The sequence below is a fragment of the Cannabis sativa genome, chromosome 6 (assembly GCF_029168945.1).
Source record: "Cannabis sativa cultivar Pink pepper isolate KNU-18-1 chromosome 6, ASM2916894v1, whole genome shotgun sequence".
NCBI classification, from domain to species: Eukaryota; Viridiplantae; Streptophyta; class Magnoliopsida; order Rosales; family Cannabaceae; genus Cannabis; species Cannabis sativa.
The window spans coordinates 27183711-27206328 of record NC_083606.1 but is presented as its reverse complement, the minus strand read 5'-3'; the positions used below and the strand labels follow the sequence as shown (position 1 = coordinate 27206328).

The window sequence follows — 22618 nt, the reverse complement described above, 5'->3', positions numbered from 1 at the left end:
GAGTCAACCTCGGTGCAGGGCTAGGGTCCCCTCCCAAGTTGACTGCTATGATTCGGGTCTGCTCAATTCTGTGACGTCATCCTTCATGTCACGTGGCAAACATTTATATCCACGTCACCAAAAAAAGTTTTTGGGTTAACAGATACCACAATGAGCCTGCTACTTCTTCGTAGAAAAATAATCAAATTATTTTCTATAGAAAAATATTACATGGTAAAACTTGTTTTTTTGTCCACCATTCTCAACCAAAAACATTGGATGCATATAGTTGATAACAAGAGAAATTTTAATGGTACAATACTATTAATTATAAAAACCTATCTAGAGTCGTCTCATATTCATAGGAGGCATGCATGATAATTAAGGTTGTGCATTATAAGAAACTTCCATAATTTTTTGCCACTCCCGGTTTACTATGGTAAAGCTCTATTTTGTAGTTTGATCAGGGAACAGTAAGCCCCATTACGTCCTAAAGAAATCAATTCATTGTGTGAACCTTGTTCTGCAACTCTTCCATGCTTGATAACTGCAATTGAGGTTGACTTTTGTATGGTAGATAGTCGGTGAGCTATGACTATGCATGTTCTTCCAACCATCATCTTCTCAAGTGCTTCTTGAACTAAATTTTCAGAAATGCTGTCAAGGGCACTTGTCGCCTCATCTAGTAGGAGGATTGACGGGTTCTTCAAAATCGCACGGGCTAGAGCAATCCTTTGCTTTTGACCACCTGACAGCTGCACTCCTCTTTCTCCGCAGTAAGTATCATACCCATCTTTAAGTCCACTAAAAGAAAATTAAACCAACAAAAAATATATGAATATTAGCACTAGAAAATATGGCTTCATATTTTAGTCTCATTCTATAAAAATGAAGACATGGTTAAAATCCTTTCTTCATAATTATTTTTTCAAATTTCAAGCCATTTTTTCTGAGTTTGGCATGTCCTTCGATTAAGAAAACTATTTCTTTAGCCAGCAACATTGGATCACATCTTTGTGTCATGATACTGTAATTTCATACAAATTTAAAAAGAAAACAATCATTTTACTATACTTTTGTGAACTACTTATTTTTATTTTGAAACTAATAATTAGACCTCGTTTCCATACCTTATGAACTCATGAGCATTGGCATGTCTTGAAGCCTTCCTTATCTCAGATTCTGAAGCTTCGTCTGTCCCATAGGTAATGTTTTCGCGAATTGTTCCAGCAAAAAGAGTTGGCTCCTGGCTAACAAGTGCAATATGGGATCTTAAAGTTCTTACATTATAGTTCTTAATGTCTTGTTCATCGATGTGTATTGATCCCTTCATAGGATCATAAAACCTTTCGATAAGCCCGATGATTGTAGATTTTCCAGAACCACTCTCACCTACTAGCGCCACTGTTATGCCCTCTTTAATAATAAGGCTTAGCCCCTTAAGGATCATTTGGTTAGGCCTTGTTGGGTATGAAAAGAATACATTTTTTAACTCCACGCGACCTTTTACCTTTTTCTTTAAGTCAATCCCCCATTTGCTTTCCGGGTCAATTTCACTTTTTCTGTCTAAAATTTGAAGAACTGAATGGATGGCAATGCCTCCTTTAGATATGTCTGATGTCATACTCCCAGCTTCTGCAATGATGTAAGCAGTGAAAAGCAATATCAAAAATGCTTGAAAAAGGTGCTTTGCTGTTATCAGGCCTTGAACCAGTAGCCTCCCACCATACCAATAAGCCAAAGCCGTAGCAGCTGTGCTAAAGAATTGGGAGCTAAACAAGCCAAATCCTGAAACATATGATTGCTTGATACTTTCCTTCTTAGGACCATTCAAGGTTGCACTGAAGAGTGCAAGCATTTTCTTCTGAGAAGAGAAGGCAGTGATAGTCCTATGGTTGATGACAGCTTCACTTGCTAGCTGGCTTCCTTCCTTCTGAGCTTTTCGAGCCTTTCCAGCCATACTCTTCATTAAGACACTTCTTGCATAAAAGCTCCCCACAACTATTGGTTGCACTGCTATCATCACAAGTGTTAGCCTCCATGTGAGGGCTAGTCCAAGCCCATAAGCAAAGACAGATCCGAAAATTGCCTGGACAAGCAATGATATCCTGTCTCCGACCAAGGATCGTACCATGTTAGCCTCAGTAGCTAACCTTGCACAGATCGCAGCACTTGTATTCTCATCCTCATCAAACCACCCAATCTCAAACGTCATTAACTTTTCAAGTAGTTTCTCCCTTACTCTTTTAGTTAATTTTTCTCCCATAACAGAGAAATTGTAGTGTTGGAGGATGTTGGTGAAGAAGTTAAAAACACCAATACCTATAAAAATGAGAGATACTTCTCTGGATTTGGACTTCATTTCAGATTCATCTTTAAGAAAGTAGATTGATATAAGAGATCCAACAAAGTAAGCATTAATAGGTTGTACTGCGCCAGAACCAATTGCCCCTAAGCATCCAAGTATGGTTGGTACCCACTCAGGTGCATTCATTTTCAGTAAACGCATTTGAGAAAGATTCTGGGATGAATACTTCGAATATTCTTCCTCGCTTTCCTCACCAACATCATATTGGACAGAGTAAGAGTAGGGGGTTCCCATGGAGGCAGACATTGTTGTGCTAAAAGGAAATAATGTTGGAGTGCCTGGAGCACTTGATCTAACACTGTAAGGAGTTCTATGTGGGCTTGGGGTGACATTCTTCCCGCGTCGAGGCGTTTCATCTATTTCTGTACTCGAATCATTTTGTGCTGTCAATTGCTGCAAGTTTACCATCTTTGAGTATTCACTTCCTTGTCCCCCATTTCGTTGCATCAGATCATTGTGTGTACCCGATTCAATTACTTTACCTGCTTCAAGAACAAAGATAGTATTTGCTGTTTGAATTGTTGATAGGCGATGGGCTATTGTGATTGTGGTTCTTCCTTTTGATGCTTGATCAATTGCTTCCTGCACAACTCTTTCAGATTGTGCATCCAATGCACTAGTGGCTTCATCAAGAAGCAGAATCTTTGGATCCCTCAATAGGGCTCTTGCGATGGCAATGCGTTGCTTTTGCCCACCTGACATTTGGAATCCAAATTGACCAACCTAGAGGAAAAACACAGAACAAAAATAAATAGAAGATTTTAAAACTAACTTTTAACTAGAGGCCATTAATAATATTGATTGGTGTTGCATTAAAGAAGAACTTTCTTTCTTGTCAATCCTAATTTGAGTGCATACTTTACAGCTTCTTTATTTTATACACCTAGCAAACATGGAGAAAAGAAGGTATTGAAAAATGAAAAGGGAAGATCTAGACATTTGCTTACTTGAGTCTCATATCCATCTGACAACTTGACGATGAAATCGTGTGCATTTGCAACTTTAGCAGCAATAATTACTTGTTCCATAGTGGCACCTTCTTTGCCCAAACTTATATTCTCTTGTATAGATGTTGCAAAAAGAACTGGTTCCTGGTTAACTAAACCAATTTGTGACCTCAGCCATTTCAGCTGAAGTCTACTTATTCTGTATCCGTCCAAGAGTATTTCTCCATTTGTGGGATCATAAAACCTTTCAAGCAACGCAATGATGGTAGACTTGCCAGAACCACTGCCTCCAACAAGACCTACCCTCTTACCTGCTGGAACATGCAGAGTTAAACCTTGTAAGACCGGTGTATCTGGTCTTGATGGGTAACTAAAGTAAATTTCTTTAAATTCTATTTCTCCTTTCACATGTGATAAAGCCTTCCCTTTTCTATCTTCAGAGTCTATAGCTGGAACTCGATTGATCATTTCATGAATACGAGTAGTTGCGGCTAATGCTTCTGTGATGGCAGTTAAATTTGGGAGTGCACTCAATATACTCCTAAAGTAACAAAATGAAGTTGTGAGTTCCAAATTGAAGTAAGTGAATCTTGTCAATATTATATTCCATAAAAAATGAAATGTTTTAAAAAGAAAAATAACTCACAGGCCTCCCATAAGAACATTGAATCCAGCTACGAAAACATGGCCACCCTCTTCTCCTTTTTGAGTAATCAAATAAGTTCCAACCCAGGCTTGGAAACCCCAGCCTATGTAAATGACTCCCATGGTCCCCAACATCAGCCCCTTTGTGAGACCAAGTTTTATTCCAAGTTCCTGAACCTTCTGAAGTGCAATGCTGAATCTACTTAGTGTTTTGATCTCTCCTACATAAGAATATACCGTTCTTATAGAGGAAAGTGATTGTTCAGCTATACCACCAGCAACTCCATAAGCTTCAATTGATTTCATGACATACCCCATCATGACACTCCCAAAAAAGAGACCTGGAGCTATGAACATAATCGAAAGAGGTATTGCTGCTAATGTGAGTCTCCATGACAATACAAAGGCAAATATGTGGCAGAAAAGAAAGGTTGACATGTAAGCCAAACAGTTAGGAATCTACAGCAGGTAAAAATAAGAATTCATTAGAATATTAAAACATAAGTGAGAATGTTATAACTGATAGGAGTTGTTTTTAGTTTTGCTTTTTAGCTGAGATACTACTCAATTTGGCATCTCACCACTCTCTGATCATAAGAAATGTTCATAAACTCTTGTTTAACAATTTTTACTAAATTTGATTTGAATAATGAAAGGTGCTCAACAAAAAAAAAACAAACCTTTTCGCACAACGCAGCTTGGACTGCATTAGCATCAGAGGAGATAACGGACACCACTTGAGAAGTCATGGAAGAACCAGCTATCTGCGTGTCAAAGAAACCGACTTCTTGTCTGAGAACAGATTTCAGATACTTTCTTCTCATCTTAGAAGTCTGCCTCTCAGCAGTTCTTGACCAACAAACTCCTTCTGTGGAAGCAAACATCAAGAATAGATAATCTCAGACATGGTTTTCATTTGGCCTTCAGTTCTTCTTCATCAGTGAAATTAAAAAGTGCATTATACTAACTTACCAACAAATGCAGCAGCTCCAACTCCAATTGCAGCATACAAAAGTTTAAGTGCAAACTGCAAATGAAAAACCACAAGACACCAAATGCATCCATTCAACAATTAAATATTCATTTCAAAGAAACACACACAAAATAGTGTAGCAGTCCTAATCAATATTCATCTTTTTTAAGCGGACAATTACACTTGCATTTTAACCTTAGAATTTTTTCATGCACTTCATATGCTTACCTTGTTTACATCATCATTGGATAGAGAGCTATTAGAAGATCCATATGAATTGATAACATCGCTAAGAATGTACATCATGAGAGGGTTCTGTAACCCATCACCCAAGCTACCCAAAATCCCAAAGAACATCAACCACTTGTCCACCCAATCTGCATACCTAAACATACCATCCTTCATTCCCATTTCCAATATTGCTCCTAGCTAGAAGAGCTGTCCAAATTCCTTAAAGTTAATTATGGAATCTCCAACATTCATTATTTGAATCCAATATAATTAATAGTTATATATAGATTATTTTCTTGATCATCTTAGTTCTTTATCTACTGTTTTGTTCTTTTCACTCGCAAATTCCAATGCCAGCTTGCCAAGTGGAAAAAAATAATGGGTTTCATTTCAAATTACAAATACATATTATTATATAAGAGTCGGCACTAAGCCTGTGATTGTTTTTATACGGGAAACACACTAGTTAATTTGCCGTCTTAAAGGATCTTTCATTGGGTTACCTGTAACCTAGCTATTAGTGTTTATTTTGTCTTGAGCTACATCATACCACTTGAATGGAATGATTCCCATATATATAATAGAGTTGGAAAATTAACTTATGTGTCTAATTTAATCTGTAAGATTAAGTCAAGAATATGATTTGGATTGATCTTGTTCAAACCAACTATGTGATGATTGGCACCAGCTTTCGTGTCTTTTGCCTTGCTGATAAGAGCATACTTTTCTTTATTTTGCCATATTATAAGTTTTCAACATTATTTTGCTATTCTCATTTATATATATAGGGTAAGACTATTATAGTACTTAGCAAAGTTCTCTACCGCTAAAAAACTTTTTTTGACCATTTATTTTAGATCGTGTGGTTATTATGATGTAAGGTGTATACTCTTACGATAGGACTGCTCGTACACAATTAAAATTTTATACATATTATAATAATATTTAATTATATATTTATTTTAAAAAATAAAATAATATTAATAATTAAAAAATTAATTTTTAATTTGATTTATTATTTTTTTTTTTAATTAATTTGAATTATTTTTTATAGTTATTTATTTTTCTAGAAAAAATAATTTTACTTACAAATTTTGCGATCAATTTTTTATACTAATAGTAATAGTTAACTATACAAAATTGATTACTTAAGTACTTTTGCCACTAATTTATTTACATATATAGTTCTACCATAATTATCTTTTAAATTGATTTTCTTTATTAATTTTTTTTACCAAGAAAGATAATTTATATTAATCAAACCGAGTCTATTAAAAGAGAAACTTACAACTCTTTTACATTTTTAAGAATAATTTTAAGAATAATTACATCTGGTACCATTTTTTGTAAAAAAAAAAAAATTACATTTTTACATTTATAGAATTTTTTTTACACTTTTACGGTTTTTCATAGAAATAACACGATCAAAAAGAACAAGAAAACTTCATAAAAATAACATGAAAATAACATTTAAATAACATCAAAATAACAACAAAAAATAACATACAGATAACAAAATATCAACAACAAATTAACAAGAGTACAGTATAAAAAAACCATATTTTCTGTAAATAAAATAAAAAAAAAAACGTAAAAGTGTTTAAAATTTCGTGAAATCATATTTTTATAATTTTTTTGTTATTTTTGTGTATTTGTGAAATAATCCCATAATTTTATCTATGCTAAACAACTTCCTTTCTTGTACAAGATTAAATCTACTTTTGAGACTCTCTTTAATGCTACTATCTATACAATTTGGATTCATACATTTTTTCTTATTTATACATAAATTTTAGTTTAGCCAAATGTCATAAATTACACATGCTAACACATTTTTATGAACATAATATAATTTTTATGACACATTCTAATTTTGTTTATTATTTTTAAAATTATATGTTTTTTTTAACATATATATTTTTTTAATAACAAAAAAAAAATATTAAAATAACAAAGTTAAAGCAGCCCTCTAATCTATTTTTTTTAAATAATTTCTTTTATAAAGCGACCACTTTTTTAACCAAATAAAAAATCACAAGTGTACTTACACACTACTATACAATGTAATCTTTAATTGACTTAATCTTATTGGCCAAAAAAATTACACTATGCCATGAGGTACAAACTAAGGGTTTTACAGTAGAATTACCCATTATATATTTTTTATTTGTTATTTTTACGTGCTTGCAGTTGCAGTAGTGTATATATTAGACCTATGTTTGTATGTGTTTTTTATAATTTTTTATGATAATTTTTTTGTTGCAATGTAAAAATAATTTTGATTCAAAACTTTTGTAAAATGATAATAATAAAACTTTGAATGTAATTGTGCAATAAATATTAGTAGTTTATTTATTTTTTTAAATAAAAGAGTGATAAATATTTTTAAAATATGTGTAGTAAAATTATTTTATTTTTAATTAAAATTTAAAAACTGTCAATATTATTTTAAGTTTTGTGGTTTATAAAAATTACCAATCAATTTATTTATTTTGTTAAATAATAATTGTTGACCGAGATTTTTGATACTTAATTAAATAAATGAAAATTTAGAGTTAGAAAAGAAAAGAGAGTATGGAGATTATGAATTTTACGTGGTTGTGACGTTAATAAATATTAGTTCACGAACTAAAGATAGAGAAGATGAAATTCTTTATCTAAAAAGACAGTATTTTTATTAAAAAAAAAAAAAAAAAGCAGTATCTTTATAAAAAGTTCTGTAAAAGTAAAGTGGTAAAATTTTACCCAAAATTTAGTATTTTTTGTAAAAACTATAAAAATAAAATTACCCAAAGCCCATGAAAACTCTACACGTCACTTCTGCATTGATTCGTGGGCCCCATTTATTGTGCTTTGTGTGAATGAGGCTGCTCTCCTCATCTAATTGCATACAAAATTAAAAAAAAAAAAATAAGTGAACAAAAAAAAATTATTACATGCATGTACTCCATCATATATATGATGGAATTCATTTTCTTTATCAGATAAATGGTGTGATTACTACCCTATACTATACGGACAAAAGAGGATGTATTACTATAGATATTCCCTATATATAGGGAAAATCTAATGTAGGACTCTTTAGTTCTTCCTTATAGTATGGGGAAGGTTATTTGACCAATAAAAATTAAAGTATTTTAGTTGTACACGTTATGTTGGTGTATTGGTATACATCTGAGTTTTTTTTAAAAAAATTAAATATTATGGTGCCGTTTGGTAACACTTTTGTTTTTTAATTTTTTAATCACAAAATGAAAGTAAAATTTTTGTTTTTAAAAAATTTGTTTTTGAAAAACAAAAATGCGTTCTGTAACCACTTTTGTTTTTCAATTTTAAAAACAGAAAATAAAAGTGTGTTCTATAAAGTTTATTTTTATTTTTATTTTTTGATTTTATTTAAGTCGGGTCTAGGTCCGGGGTCGGATTCGGGTTCAAGTCAAAAGTCGGGTTTAGCGCCAGGGCCGTAGGGAGGGGATTTGGGTCCGGGTCTGGTCCTAATCTAAAAGATTAATTAAGAAAAAAAACTGTTTAAAAAAATATTGAAAGTGATTCTTTTTGTTTTTAAAATTTTGATTTCTAATTATAAAATTGAAAAGTAAAAACAGTTTTATAGAACATGTTTTTGAAAAATATTTTCACTTTTCTACTTTTAAAAACAGAAAACTGATTAAAAAAGTGTTACCAAACGCCACCTATTTATACATATGCAATGAGACTTGTGGGTCCTGCTATTGTGGATTTAAGTGGGCTGGTGATCTTAGAGCATATCTAAAGACACATTAAATTTAGTGTTACACTATTATTAAATTTTGTCTTAAAAAATATTTTTACTCCAATCACAATATTAAAAATTAAACTAAAAAAATATTTCTTATTATTATATTAATTTTCTAATAAAATAAAAAAATTAATATCATATTAATTAACAAAAATCACCACAATTGTTATATTTAACTAATAATTTTCGGCAATTTAATTTTTTTAAAAAAAAAAATTCGAAGTTTTGTAGGATGTCTTAATTAACTATAATGTACACGACCATGAAAAAAAAAGACCAAAACGTCTCTTGAATTCTGAAATATGTAGGAGTATATCAGTGCGCCACTTTTAAAGAAGTTTGTTTTCGGCGTCTTAATTTTTTATAAATTTTTCAAAATTTTATAGGATGTCTTAAATAACTATAATATACACTATATATAAAAAAAATGACTAAAAAAATCTGTTAGATACCGAAACAAAAGTTTCTCTTTTGAAGAAGAATACTTTGTAGACGTAATTAACTCAGTTTGATTGATAAAAGTTATCTTTTTTCAAAATAAAAAAATTAACAAAATATCTTAAATAAAAATATTAATACATAATTTTATAATAATATAATAGCAAATTAATTTAAAAGATAATTATGGTAGAATTATGTATGTAAATAAATTGGTGGCAAAAGTACTTAAGTAATCAATTTTGTTATAGTTAACTATTAGTATAAAAAAATTGATATCAAAATTTATAAGTAAAATTATTTTTTGTAAATAAATACATATATAAAAATAATTTAAATTTTTATAAAAAATAATAATAATTCAGAATAAAAATTAATAAATCTTTTTAATTATTAATATTATCTATAAAAAAAATATTATTATAATATGTATAAGATTTTAATTGTATGTAAGCAGTCTTATCGTAAGAGTATACACCTTACATCATAATAACCACATGATCTAAAATCAATGGTCAAAAAAAATTTTTTACCGGTAGGGAACTTTTACTAGGTACTACCATAATCTTACCCTATATATATACACTAAGTTGAAATTAAATACCGCGTATACTTAATTATATTTAGTTATACTTAATTATATCTTTATTACTGCAAGTTATGTTATTTGCCCGAATAACTAAAATTCATTAATTATAAGAAATTAAAATTTTTAAATTTTAAATTAAATTGAAATCATTAAAAAAAATTGACTAAAAATGTTTTATTAATACCTTATAAATTATCAAGATATCTTCTCTTTAATTTTAAATCAAATTTATAGATAAATTAACAAAAAAGTAGAATACGAATATCAAAATTCAAAAACTATTTACATTATTTCTCAAATAAGAAAACTTCATTATAAAGCAACATTAGTTTAAGAAAAATCAAACTTGATATTCATATTGATCCTGACAAGCTTCTAAACTTGATCTATATCTTAAGACAAACGAGTCCAAACTAATAGAGATAGGTTAAATTATAATTTTTGCTTTGCTTTTTTGCAATTCTTCAAGCAATGATTCTCTAGACCTTTGAATATCTTGTTGTTCATATTAGAAAAGATAATAATAAGTATACTTTGCATATATTATAGCAAAAAAGTATTAAACCACTAAACAAAGTTATGGAAAGGAAAAACTACCTATAAAAGTTTTGATAATAGGATAAGATTTAGTGACAATCCGACTGGCCAAAACAAATATGAACCATCTAAGTCTAACAAAGTATAGTACACACTATATATAGATATGAGTAATTGATATTTTTGTCTCTTGAACTTTCGACACTATCTAAGTTTGTCTTCTAAAATATACGGCTTGTTAGAAATTCCCCTAAAATATAACAGTTATATAATTATATTCATTTTGTTATGATAGTGTAACTAATTCTGTTACTTAGCATGTGTTGTGAGCTGTAGTTTTCAGTTGTAATAACGGTTCTTGTTCTTTATTTTCTGTTATTTTCAACTATATTTTCTACTGCTTCTTTGGGTTTTTTCCCTATAAATAAAGGCTCATATCAAAGACTTTGTAGCTTTTACAAATCTTTGTTTTTCACTCTCATAGATTGATTACTGGTAGCACTTTGTATATACGAGCTCATTCATGGTATCAAATTGTCATTGACAAGCGTCGAAGATAAATCCTAGTCACCTTAAAAATCCACCACGCTCCTCTGTTCAACAATTCGCTGCTCCCGCTCCCACCCCAGCTCCGGTCACCCAACAATGGAATCTCTTTTAGAACTCCCTCAACTCCTCCTTCACTGTGAAATTGGATTTGCTCCAATTTCCTACCATGGAAATCACAGGTTCTTCCCACAGTGATAGGTCATGGTCTTGATGATATTCTCCTGACTGGAATTCCTCTGCATGAACGATTAATTACAGGGGGTCCGAACCCAGAATTCATCACTTGGAGAAGGAAAGATCAACTCCTTCTTTGTTGGCTTCACTCGTTTATGTTCAAGACAATTCTTGGATCTTTAGCCCAACATAATTCTTCTCATGCTATCTGGAGAGCTCTTGATCAACGCTGCTCCAGTCAATCCAAGACTCGCTTACTACAGATCAAATCACAACTCTCCACCATTCGAAAAGGCAATCTCTCAATTACAGATTACTATGATAAAGTTAAAGTTCTTGCTGACACTTTAGCTACTTCTGGCCATCCCATGGAGGAAAGTGCTCTCATCATGCATCTCTTGAATGGCTAGGGCCCTAAGTTTGATCCCGTCGTTGTCCATGTCACCAGCTTAGTGGATGATATATCTGTTGAATCTATTCAGTCATTGCTTCTTACTCATGAAAGCATATTGGAACGCCACTTCAACACCGAGGATCGCACCTCAAACATGTCTGTCAATCTCACCACTTCCTCATCAAGATTCAGTCAAAATCGTTTCTCTCCGAACAAGAGTCGTGGCAACACCCTAAACTTTCCAAATAGACCTCTAGGCAAACCATTTGGGAGAGGTAATTTCCCCAATTCAAGACTGGTTTGCCAAGTTTGCCACAAGATTGGGCACACAACTACTTTTTGCCATTACCGGTTTGACAAATCGTTTGTTACCCCCAAAATTGGCAAATCTCGTGCTTTCTTGACTGAGATAGATCAAGCTGATGATCCTTAAGCCTACATGACCTCAAGCGTACCCGATCCTAACATTGACCATGACTGGTATACGGATACCGGGGCTACCAATCATGTTGCGTTAGGCATGGAACACCTTGATTGTGAACATCCTTACTCAGGTTCTAAATCCCTTATTGTTTGTAATGGTAAGAGACTTTCCATCTCTCGTATTGGTAATCATTCTTTGACTGGTTCTTCAAAACCTATACTGCTAAATTCTATCTTAAAAGTTCCTGACATTACTAAAAATCTTGTTAGTGTTCTTAAACTAACTGAGGATAATAATGTTTTCTTAGAATTTCATTCCAAATGTTATTTTGTTAAGGACAAAGTCACAGGGACAGTCTTGCTCCAAGGGAGGGTTGAAAATGGTCTTTATGTGCTTCCTCAAAATCACTTTTCTTCTCCAAATGTGGAGCTCCAATGTCACCTTGCCACCTCTCAATCTAGTTCCTCTGTACAATCTTTTCATGCTTCCAATTGTAATAAATCAGCTGGTTCCCTAGCTGCAATTTCTTGTAAAGATTCAATAATAAATCAAATGGATTGTTCTTCTTGTTCTGTTTCATGTCCTTGTGCAACTTTTAATGTTCAAACTAAACCTGACATTAATCTTTGGCACTCTAAATTGTGCCACCCAGCTCCTAAAACACTTGCCAAAGTGTTATCTACCATAGGAATTAAAAGCAATCTTAAAGAACTTCAGTTCTGTGAAGCATGCAAAATTGGGAAAAGTCATAAACTCCCTTATGCCTTGTTTGATTCTCGTGCCTCCTAGCCCTTAGAACTGCTTCACACCGATGTGCGGGGTCCCTCCCATGTGTCATCTATAGAAGGTTATAGGTACTACATACATTTTATCGACGACTTTAATTGATATACTTGGATTTTTCCCCTCACGGTTAAGTCTCAAGCCTATGCCACCTTTCTCGAGTGCAAAAAAACTTGTCAAAAACCAATTTAGTCTCACTATTAAGAAAGTTCAATCTGATTGGGGTGGTGAGTATAGGTCATTTTCTAAGTTCTTATCTAAGCATGGGATTAAGTTCCAACATCCTTGTCCTCATGATCATGAACAAAATGGTAGGGCGGAGCGAAAACATAGGCACATAGCCTCACTTTACTTGTACAATCCGATCTTGATTTAACATTTTGGTGGTTAGCTTTTCAGCATGCAGTATTTGTGATTAACAGGCTTCCATCACCAGTAATCCAAGATATGTGTCCCTATGAGTGTTTGTTTCATAAGGCTCCCGATTATGACATTCTTAAACCGTTTGGGTGTGCCTGCTATCCCCACTTGAGGCCCTATCAACAGCACAAATTCAATCTCAGATCTAACAAATGCACCTTTGTTGGCTATTCAATGCATCACAAGGGGTACATGTGTCAACACCCCCAGGAAGAATAAATATAACCAGAAATGTGGCCTTCAATGAGATGGACTTCCCTACCATGTCCAACAAAAAAATAAACCAGGTACCTTCTTCTCTTCCTAATGAACATCCCACTGCCAGTTTTTGTACAGAACCTATGTTCACTAACACTCCTCTTTTACAACCCGAGGTTACTCCTGCTGCAATTACACTTCCTAGTAATGGTGGCCTTGCTTCCCATGTCCCTCCTCCTATGATCACAACTCCATAGTTTGCACCAGCAGCAGTTTCCACTTTAGCTGCACTGCCTACTGATCATTGGGCTGCTACTACACTTCCTGCTCAGGTCTCGGCTCAAGGTGATGTCTTGATTGAGACACGAAATAATATCTCAGACTCATGTGCTCCTACTACCACACTCCCATCTACAAACAAGTCAAACACCAATCCCCCTTCCATTACTCAACCCACCAATCACCACTCCATGCAAACAAGGTCCAAAGCTAGGATTACAAACCTAAAGCCTACCATGCCACAAAATATCCTCTCCCTTTCACCTCCTTAACTAAAGAGCCAAAAACCTTGCAAAAAGCTTTAAATGATCCCAACTGGTTCAATTCAATGCAGGAAGAAATCTTTGCTTTAAAGAAAAATGGCGTATGGACATTGGTCCTTTTTGATCCTACAATGCACCTGGTTGGCAATAAATGGGTGCAAAAAGTGAAGCTCAAACCTAATAACACTATTGAGAAGTACAAATCACGGCTTGTGGCTAAAGGCTACCATCAAACTCTAGGTATTGACTTTACTGACCCATTTAGTCCAGTTGTTTGCCCTGTCACTGCTCGTGTTTTGCTCACACTAGTTGTCTTTAACAATTGAAAAGTCACTCAATTGGATATCTCCAACGCTTTTCTCAAAGGGAGATTGGAAGAGACAGTATATATGTCCCAGCCCCAAGGCTTTATGGATCCTGAAAAGCCCAATCATGTGTGTAAATTACACAAAGCCCTATATGGTCTAAAACAAGCTCCGAGAGCTTGGAACGAGAAGCTTAAACAAACTCTTTACACCACTGGTTTCAAAGCTTCCAGGTTTGATACTTCATTGTTTATACACGGTTCTGGTGCAGATTTGATAATGTTATTACTATATGTTGATGATATACTAATAACAGGACCAAATGAGAAGATAATTGCAAGCCTTATAGCTGATCTCAACAGGGTTTTCTCTGTCAAAAACCTAAGTTCTCTTCACTATTTTCTTAAAGTTGAAATAGTTAGAGATAGTAGTGGCATTTACCTATCTCAGTTTAAATATATATCTAATCTCTTGGTTAAGTTGCATCTTGATGGAGCTAAACCAAGTCCATCACAAACTAGTGCTTCTCATAAACTGTCCTTAAACTATGGAGAACAATTTGAGGATCATTGTCTTTACCAAAGCACATTAGGGGCACTTCAATACTTGACTTTAACTAGGCCAGATGTGGCTTTTATCATCAATAGGTTAAGTCAATTTATTCACACCCCTAAAACAACCCATTGGGAAGCTTGCAAGAGACCTTTTCGGAAGGAACTCTACATGAGGGACTTTATATCAGACCAGCAGCCAGGCTATGTTTACAAGCTTATTCTGATGTTGATTGGGCTAGCTGCCCTGATGACAAACATTCTACGGGAGGTTATGTTGTTTACTTCGGAGGTAATTTGATCTCGTGGTCTGCCAAAAAGCAACAAGTTGTTGCCCCGCTCAATCACCGAAAGTGAATTCAGAGCGCTTGCCAACACTGCCTCTGAGATAAAATGGTGGTGCTCTGTACTAAAAGAACTTAATATTCAATTACCCTCTTCACCAATAATTTGGGTAGACAACCAAGGTGCTGCCTCTCTTGCTGCCAACCCAGTTTTTCATGCTCGCTCTAAGCATATTGAGATAGAACTCCACTTCGTTCGGGACCAAATTTTGGCAAAGTAGCTTGAGGTGCGCTATGTTCCTTCAATTGATCAAATAGCTAATATCTTGACCAAGTAATTGTCGACTGACAGGTTCAATTACCTCAAGACCAAGCTTCAAGTGTGTGTATCACCCTTTCGCTTTAGGGGGGATGATAGTGTAACTAATTTTGTTACTTAGCCTGTGTTGTGAGCTGTAGTTTCAAGTTGTAATAACAGTTCTTGTTCTTTATTTTTTTGTTATTTTCAACTGTATTTTCTACTGCTTCTTTGGGTTTTTTCCCTATAAATAAAGGGTCATATCAAAGACTCTGTAGCTTTTACAAGTCTTTGTTTTTTCACTCTCATAGATTGATTACAAGTAGGACTTTGTCTAGATGAGCTCATTCATGTTAAGTTCTATTTCTTTTACCATTAAAAGTTAGTATCTTTACCCTTTGAACTTTGACCAATACAAAATTTTACCTCCTTTTATAAAAAAAAAATTAATTTTAAAAATTATAATATTCCTATTAATCCTCAGAAAATTAATAAAAATTATTAAAAAAACCTGATTAAAATATTAAATTTATTAAAAAATATTAAGTTTACCAAAAAAAAAACCTAATTTATTCCTAAATATATATTTCCAAACTTAATTTTATTTATAAACACGTATCTTAAAAAATCAAACAAAAATTATTGAAAATCCAACCAATAATGTAAACAAACTAAGATTTTTTGAAAAAAAAAATCAGACTTATTTATATTTATAAACTAATCTCTTAAAAAATGAAGAAAAATAATTAAAAATTCAGTAAAAATAGAAAATTATTTTTTAAAAAAAAAAGTTAGAAATTAAACTAAATAAAATATTATGTTTACTTAAACAAATGTAGATTTTGGAGGAAAAAAATAGACTCGAGCTTGTTCCCATAAAATTTTATTTTTACAAAAGTTAGGAACCACCTTTCATCACTTTGCCATTTCATAAAAATCTTGAGATTCTCTGCAAAAAAACTCTGCCCAGATTATACGAAGCTTTGCATGCCAACATTATTTTATTTGTGTTCAGCAAACCTTCATCTCCTTTGTCGCCCAACGTCGGGGTCTCGACAGGATAAGGCAACTGGAGAGCGAGCTCCAGAAGGTGATTGGTCAGTGCAAGGGTGTTTCTAGAGAGTGGAATAAGGCTCAGTCAGAGATCTCTCGCCTAAACAAAGAGGATGAGGAGGTGAAGAGGGCTAACAAAGATGAACTTGAGGCAGCTCAGAAAGAGGCCAAGGACAAGTCCGAGTTGTGTCGAAAACTCTAGGAAGAGCTTAGTGCAGCCACCGCAAAGCTTGAGGGGGTCGAGACCAACACCAGAAGTGATGCAACACCATTGCCAAGCGCTCCATCTATCGAGCTTGGATGGCAAATCCAGAAATAGATTTGAGTTTCCTAGGAAAGGGCATGGAGGAAGTCCTTATCTACTGCAGGCCAAGAAAGGCAGAGGAGGAGGCCGAGGCAGCAGGAGAAGAAGAAGAAGAACCATCCAAGTCTCCTACTATGTAGGCTTGGTTTTTAATTATTTTTCTTATTTTAGGAAAATAGCCATATGGCCGAGACAATGGTTTGCCCTTTGTGGCTCTTTTTTTTTTGTAAAGACAAATTTGCATCGTTGGATGGCCAACTTTACTTTTATTTTATCTTTTATTAATGGCCTCGTATTTTTGCATTCAAACTTAATATATTTGTTTACTTGCGTTTTTGCTCACAACTTAGACAATTATACTTTGATCAAATTTTAAAATACTTTAAGCATTTCCATTGCTCTTATCTTCCTTTAATATTGTTTAAGTAGTTAGTAATCTACTATGTGCATGAGCAGTTATTATCTGCTTTGCTTTTGATTTGTGAGCAGTTATCAATTCTGCTTCGCATAAACAGTTATAATCTGTTTTTAGACAAACTTAAACATACTTTAAATAATTCATCTCGTGAATTACTTTGTATATTTTTTATTGCCTGTATGAATAGTTAAGCCTTCTATTCACACCTTAGGTTAAGTATTTTTTTCAAGCCATCTTGGTGCTTCATTTTAATACATTCCCATAAAATGCGGGTCGTTAAACATGCAGCTCCGCATGTAGCTTATCGTTGTTTTATGAGTTAAATCTCATTTACAACTACTACTTTTGATTTTGTATCGTCCATAGATGACTTCAATCAACCACTTAAAAAACTTTGAAAATTTTTAAAATGGAGGGTTTGCAATATATTATGTATTTTCAGATAATTTCTAGTTGATCATACACCTATACATATGTCCCCTAAGTAATTCTAAAGAGCAAAACTTTGTAATTACTTGGAAAATAATTCAACTTTATTAATAATTGAAATTCAAAATATTATATCAGAAAGGGAAATTACAACATTAGTTTACTGGTGGTAGGGCCGCAAATGCTCCACATTCCAGTGGCTCTTTATTAACGAGTGGTTAAGCTGAGCTAATTTATAAACCCCGGTTCCCACTATTGCTTCTATCACATAAGGCCCTTCCCAGTTTAGGTTAAATACTCTTGCAGATGCATCTCTCGTGTTTGCAAATACTCACCTTAGCACCAAATCACCAACATTAAAGAGCCTTTTCTTCACTTTCTTATTAAAATATCTCGTAACTCGGTGTTGATAGGTTGCATTAGTAATTTGCGACTCAATACGTTCTTCCTCAAGTAGATCCAAGGACAATTTCAAGAGTTCTTGGTTTTCTTCTTGATTATAAAAATCTCGTCTATGGGTCGCAATATTGACTTCTACTGGCAACATTGCTTCCGAGCCAAATGCTAGCGAGAATGGAGTATGCCCTGTTGCTATTTTCTTAATTATTCTGTGAGCCCAAAGAACTTGTGGTAGTTCATCGACCCATCTACCTTTTGCGGCATCCAACCTCTTTTTGATAGTATCCTTCAAGGTCTTATTAACAACTTCTACTTGCCCATTCGCTTGATGCCTTGATACTGACGAGAAGCTCTTAATAATCTTGTTCCTCTCGCAGAACTTAGTGAATAACTCACCATCAAACTTTGTTCCATTATTAGACACTATCTTAATGGGTATTCCAAACCTACAAATTATGTTTTTGATGACAAAGTTGCGAGAACTTCCTTGCAGGTTATGGAAACCAGAGGTTCAGCCTCTCTCCACTTTGTAAAGAAGTCAATCGCTACCACTGCGTACTTTGCTCCTCCTCGCCCTGTGGAAGTGCTCCAATCAAATCAATCTCCCATATTGCAAATGGGTAAGGCGAGGTCATCATCCTTAGCTCTGTTGGTGGTACGCGAGGTATATGTGAAAACCTTTGACATTTATTGCATTTTTTGACAAATTCGTGTGTGTCGAATTATTTTCTTTGACAAGCTTTGCCAACCTGCGTGATCTCCACAAAAGCCTTCGTGGATTTCTTTGATAATCTCATTTGCTTCTATGGGGAGAACACACCGTAGGAGAGGCATTGAATAGCCCCTTCTATACAATTTTCCTTCTATTATCGTGTAGCGAGGCAGCGAATACAAGAGTTTACGTGTCTCGTCTTTGTCAGCTGGAAGTTGCCCGTTGAGAAGATAATTGACTATGGGTGTCATCCAAGTAGGCGAGCTATCTATCATCTCAACTTCTTCCCTTTCACATATACTCGGCTCGTTTAACATTTCCACCGGTACCAAGTTTAATTCATCAAGTTCGTTCTGCGAGGCTAGTTTTGCCAGGGAGTCGGTATTAGAGTTTTGTTCTCTCAGAATTTGTTTGATTTTAAAATAATCGAACTTTTCCAAGTTCTTTCGAACCTTCTCTAAATATTTTTCCATTTTTAAACCCTTTTCCTGGTATTTGCCTAGAACTTGATTCCCAATTAATTGCGAATCACTATGGCATATAAGATTTTTTACCTTTAACACTTTAGCTATCTTTAAACAAGAGATCAAGGCTTCATACTCAGCCTCGTTGTTTGAAGTGTTGAATTGAAATCTTAAGGCATAGTGAAATTTAAAGCCTTCTGGCGAAATTAGTATCACCCCTACACCCGAGCCATGCTCATTGGATGCTCCATCCACGTACAACCTCCAAGTGTTTGTGTCTCATTGAACAAGTGGATTTTCATCTTGAGCTATCCTTTTTATCAGAAAATCTGCCAAAGCCTGGCCCTTGATGGATGTTCTTGGGTGATAAGTTATGTCGAATTGCCCCAGTTCAATTAACCATTTTATCAATCTTCCAAACGCATTTGGTTCTGACAAAACTTGTCTCATGGGTTGATCAGTTAACACCTTAATTGAATGTGCCTGGAAGTAAGGCCTTAATATGCGAGATGTATGAATTAGGCATAGGGCAAGTTTTTCAAGTGGTGGATATCTTGATTATGCCCCCAGTAACCTTTTACTAACATAGTAATCTGGTTGTTGGTGCTTTCCCTCTTCTCGCACTAACGCTGCACTAATCACATTTTTTGAGACAGCCAAGTAAAGGTGTAATGTTTCTCCAGTTATTGGTTTAGCCAAAACTGGAGTTGTTGACAAGTGCCTCTTTATGCTTTTTAAGGCTTCCTCGCACTCAATTGTCCACTCGAATTTTTTGTTGATTCGTAATACATTAAAGAATTGTACGCACTTATCAGTTGATTTCGAGATGATTTGTTAAGAGCTGACATTCTTCCTGTTAAGGCCTAGACTTCCTTTGGTTTTGTTGGTGATGGTATTTTTATCAAAGCCTTAATTTTCTCAGGATTTGCTTCAATGCTCCTCGCGTTGACTATGAATCCCAAAAATTTTCCTGAAAAGACTCCAAAGGAACAAATTTTTGGGTTAAGCTTCATATTATACTTTCTCGGTATCTCAAAGCACTCCGTGAGGTCTTTTGTGTGATCTCCACTTTTTATCGACTTCACCAACATATCATCGACGTAGACCTCCATGTTTCTTCCTATCTATTTTGTAAACATTTCATTTACTAGTCGTTGATACGTTATCCCAGCATTATTCAAACCAAATGGCATGACTTTATAACAATAAAGTCCCATGTTGGTTACGAAGCTTGTATGTTCTTGATCAGGGACATGCATTTTAATCAGGTTATATCTAGAATATGCATCCATGAACGTCATAAGCTCGTGTCCAGCAGTAGCATCCACTAACTGGTCGATCCTTGGTAGCAGAAAGCAATCCTTTGGACACGCCTTGTTTAAATTTGAGAAGTCGATACAAGTTCTCCAAGTTTCATTTGGTTTTGGGACAAGGACATGGTTGGATATCCACGAGGGATAAAATGCCTCGCGTATAAAGTCATTACTCAACAACTTATCCACTTCCTGCTTGAGTGCCCCTTATCTCTCAGAATCCAAGGGCCGTCTCTTTTTTCTCTTGGCTGGATGATTTGGGTCAATATTCAAGTGGTGAAAAATAATCTTAGGGTCAATCCCTATCATATCTGAGTGGCTCCAGGCGAACTGATCCTTGTTTGCCCTCAAAAAACATATTAGTTGCTATTTTAGTTTTTCATCTAGGTTTTTCCCAATGAATACAAACTTTGTGGGATATTTTGGATCTAAAATAACTTCTTCCAATTCCTCGATTGGTTTCAATTGGTTCTGTTCATCTTGAATCTGAGGATCAAGATCCTCATACTGCTTCTCGCCTTCTTCAATTATGACTTCCATTAGTTGATGACCAGCTTTTCTATTCTGTAGCTTTATGCGGTAGCATTCACGAGCCAGAAGTTGGTCACCTCGCACCACCCTTACACATGTGGGTGTCTAAAACTTTAGGGATAGGTGTTTAATTGAACTGATTGCCCCTAGTCCAATTAACGCTGGTCGACTTAGCAGTATGTTGTAGGTCGATGGCAAGTCGACAACTAGAAAGTCTTGCATTATGGTAGTGGATAAAGGCGTCTCGCCCACAGTTAATGGGAGTTCAATTATTCCTTGACTGGTGACACTATCGCCTGTAAATCCACACAGATTTACCATTCAAGGTTTTAACTTTGCTTTCTCCAGTCCCATTTTTTTCAGTGTATCCTTATAAGAGATATTTACTAAACTTCCGTTATCCACCAACACCTTCTTTATTCTTTTATTGGTGAGCTGGATGGTGATCACAAGCGGGTCGACATGAGGGTACCTCACGTGCTTTGTGTCTTCCCATGAAAACACAATTGGAGGTTCCTCAGCCTTAGCTCTCTTAGATGATTCAGGAGCGAAGGTTGATTGCTCATTCTTAACTTCCTTAACATATCTCTTTTGGGCATTGTTACTTTCTCCAGCAGGATGTGGCCCTCTTGAGATAAGCAAAATTCCTCCCCTTCAATAGGGGGAGGTTGTAATCCTTGGTTGCTCGGGTTATTGGGCAGATTTGGCTGGTTTTGTCCATTGCCTTGTCGTTTCACATATTGTCGGAACTAACCACACAAGATGATGCCTTCTATCTCGTCTTTCAATTGACGACATTCTTTTGTCGTATGCCGTATACCCTTATGGAATTTACAAAATTTCGTTGCATCCTTTTTGTGTCTCGCATGCCTCATGGGCTTAGGTTTGCAGAATGCGACCCTATGCTCATGTGCGAGATAGATATTTTCTCAAGTTTCATTAAGCTCGGTATAAATAGTGTAGATTGGCACATACTTGTCGTGCTTCTTCTATTTTTTCTTATCTTTGGTTGATTCCTTAGAGTCGTCTTTCCTCTTTGTACTATAGCCTCCTAGATTGTTAGCCTTTTTCGAGACGGTGCTTGTCGAGATAGTACTGGGTTTACTTCCCAAGCTAGTCTTTAACAATTTCATCTCTTTACTTGCTTCTTTTTTTCGAACAAACACCTGAGCTCTTTTATTGAACTTGTTGATGTTTTTCACTGTATGAGCCTGCAAATCATCCCATAGTTCGCCTCCAACCGTCGAGAGATCAGTTGTGATCCCTGCTTGAAGAGTAGTAAGCTGGATGTTGTTGTTCAAGTTTCTAACCCTCGCAGCATCTGTATTGAAAGGACTTAAGTAGGCCTTAAGCGTCACTCTCGAATGCTGCTTTATGTTATTAAGGGAAGACGCTTCAAGTCGCCTGTCTCTTGCTGCCTGGAACTGTCTCTTGAAGTCTTTAGACAGCTGTTCCCAAGAGGTCATCGAGTGTGGGTGAATTTGTTGAACCAGCTGCTTGCTGCCCAACTAGTGATGTGAGGAATAAAATACAGCGTAAGTTATTCGTAACATTGCTAACTCACATGATGGTATTAAAATTATTTAGG

General features: G+C 34.7%; 2 protein-coding genes across 2 annotated transcripts; both read right to left on the bottom strand.

Annotated features, from left to right (window-relative positions):
- Positions 1–301: 301 nt before the first annotated feature.
- LOC115724940 (putative multidrug resistance protein) lies at positions 302–5323 on the bottom strand. Its single transcript, XM_061118374.1, has 7 exons — positions 5141–5323; positions 4912–4966; positions 4620–4807; positions 3941–4398; positions 3295–3835; positions 1110–3070; positions 302–783 (listed from the first exon to the last, which is right to left on the bottom strand). The coding sequence occupies exons 1-7, from the start codon at positions 5321–5323 to the stop codon at positions 414–416; spliced, it is 3756 nt and encodes a 1251-aa protein (XP_060974357.1). The 3' UTR covers positions 302–413.
- A 12619-nt stretch (positions 5324–17942) lies between these two features.
- On the bottom strand, positions 17943–19195 carry LOC133039226 (uncharacterized). Its single transcript, XM_061118067.1, has 3 exons — positions 18760–19195; positions 18560–18656; positions 17943–18456 (listed from the first exon to the last, which is right to left on the bottom strand). The coding sequence occupies exons 1-3, from the start codon at positions 19193–19195 to the stop codon at positions 17943–17945; spliced, it is 1047 nt and encodes a 348-aa protein (XP_060974050.1).
- Between the last annotated feature and the right edge of the window lie 3423 nt (positions 19196–22618).

Coding starts and splice junctions, on each gene's coding strand:
- LOC115724940 (XM_061118374.1), bottom strand. CDS start 5,323: ATGGGAATGAAGGATGGTATGTTTAGGTATGCAGATTGGGTGGACAAG. Junction 4,967..5,140: donor CCAATGATGATGTAAACAAG/GTAAGCATATGA, acceptor TTTCATTTGCAG/TTTGCACTTAAACTTTTGTA. Junction 4,399..4,619: donor AAGCTGCGTTGTGCGAAAAG/GTTTGTTTTTTT, acceptor TACCTGCTGTAG/ATTCCTAACTGTTTGGCTTA.
- LOC133039226 (XM_061118067.1), bottom strand. CDS start 19,195: ATGGAAAAATATTTAGAGAAGGTTCGAAAGAACTTGGAAAAGTTCGAT. Junction 18,657..18,759: donor CTTTTGTGGAGATCACGCAG/GTTGGCAAAGCT, acceptor TACCACCAACAG/AGCTAAGGATGATGACCTCG. Junction 18,457..18,559: donor GAGGAGCAAAGTACGCAGTG/GTAGCGATTGAC, acceptor CATAATTTGTAG/GTTTGGAATACCCATTAAGA.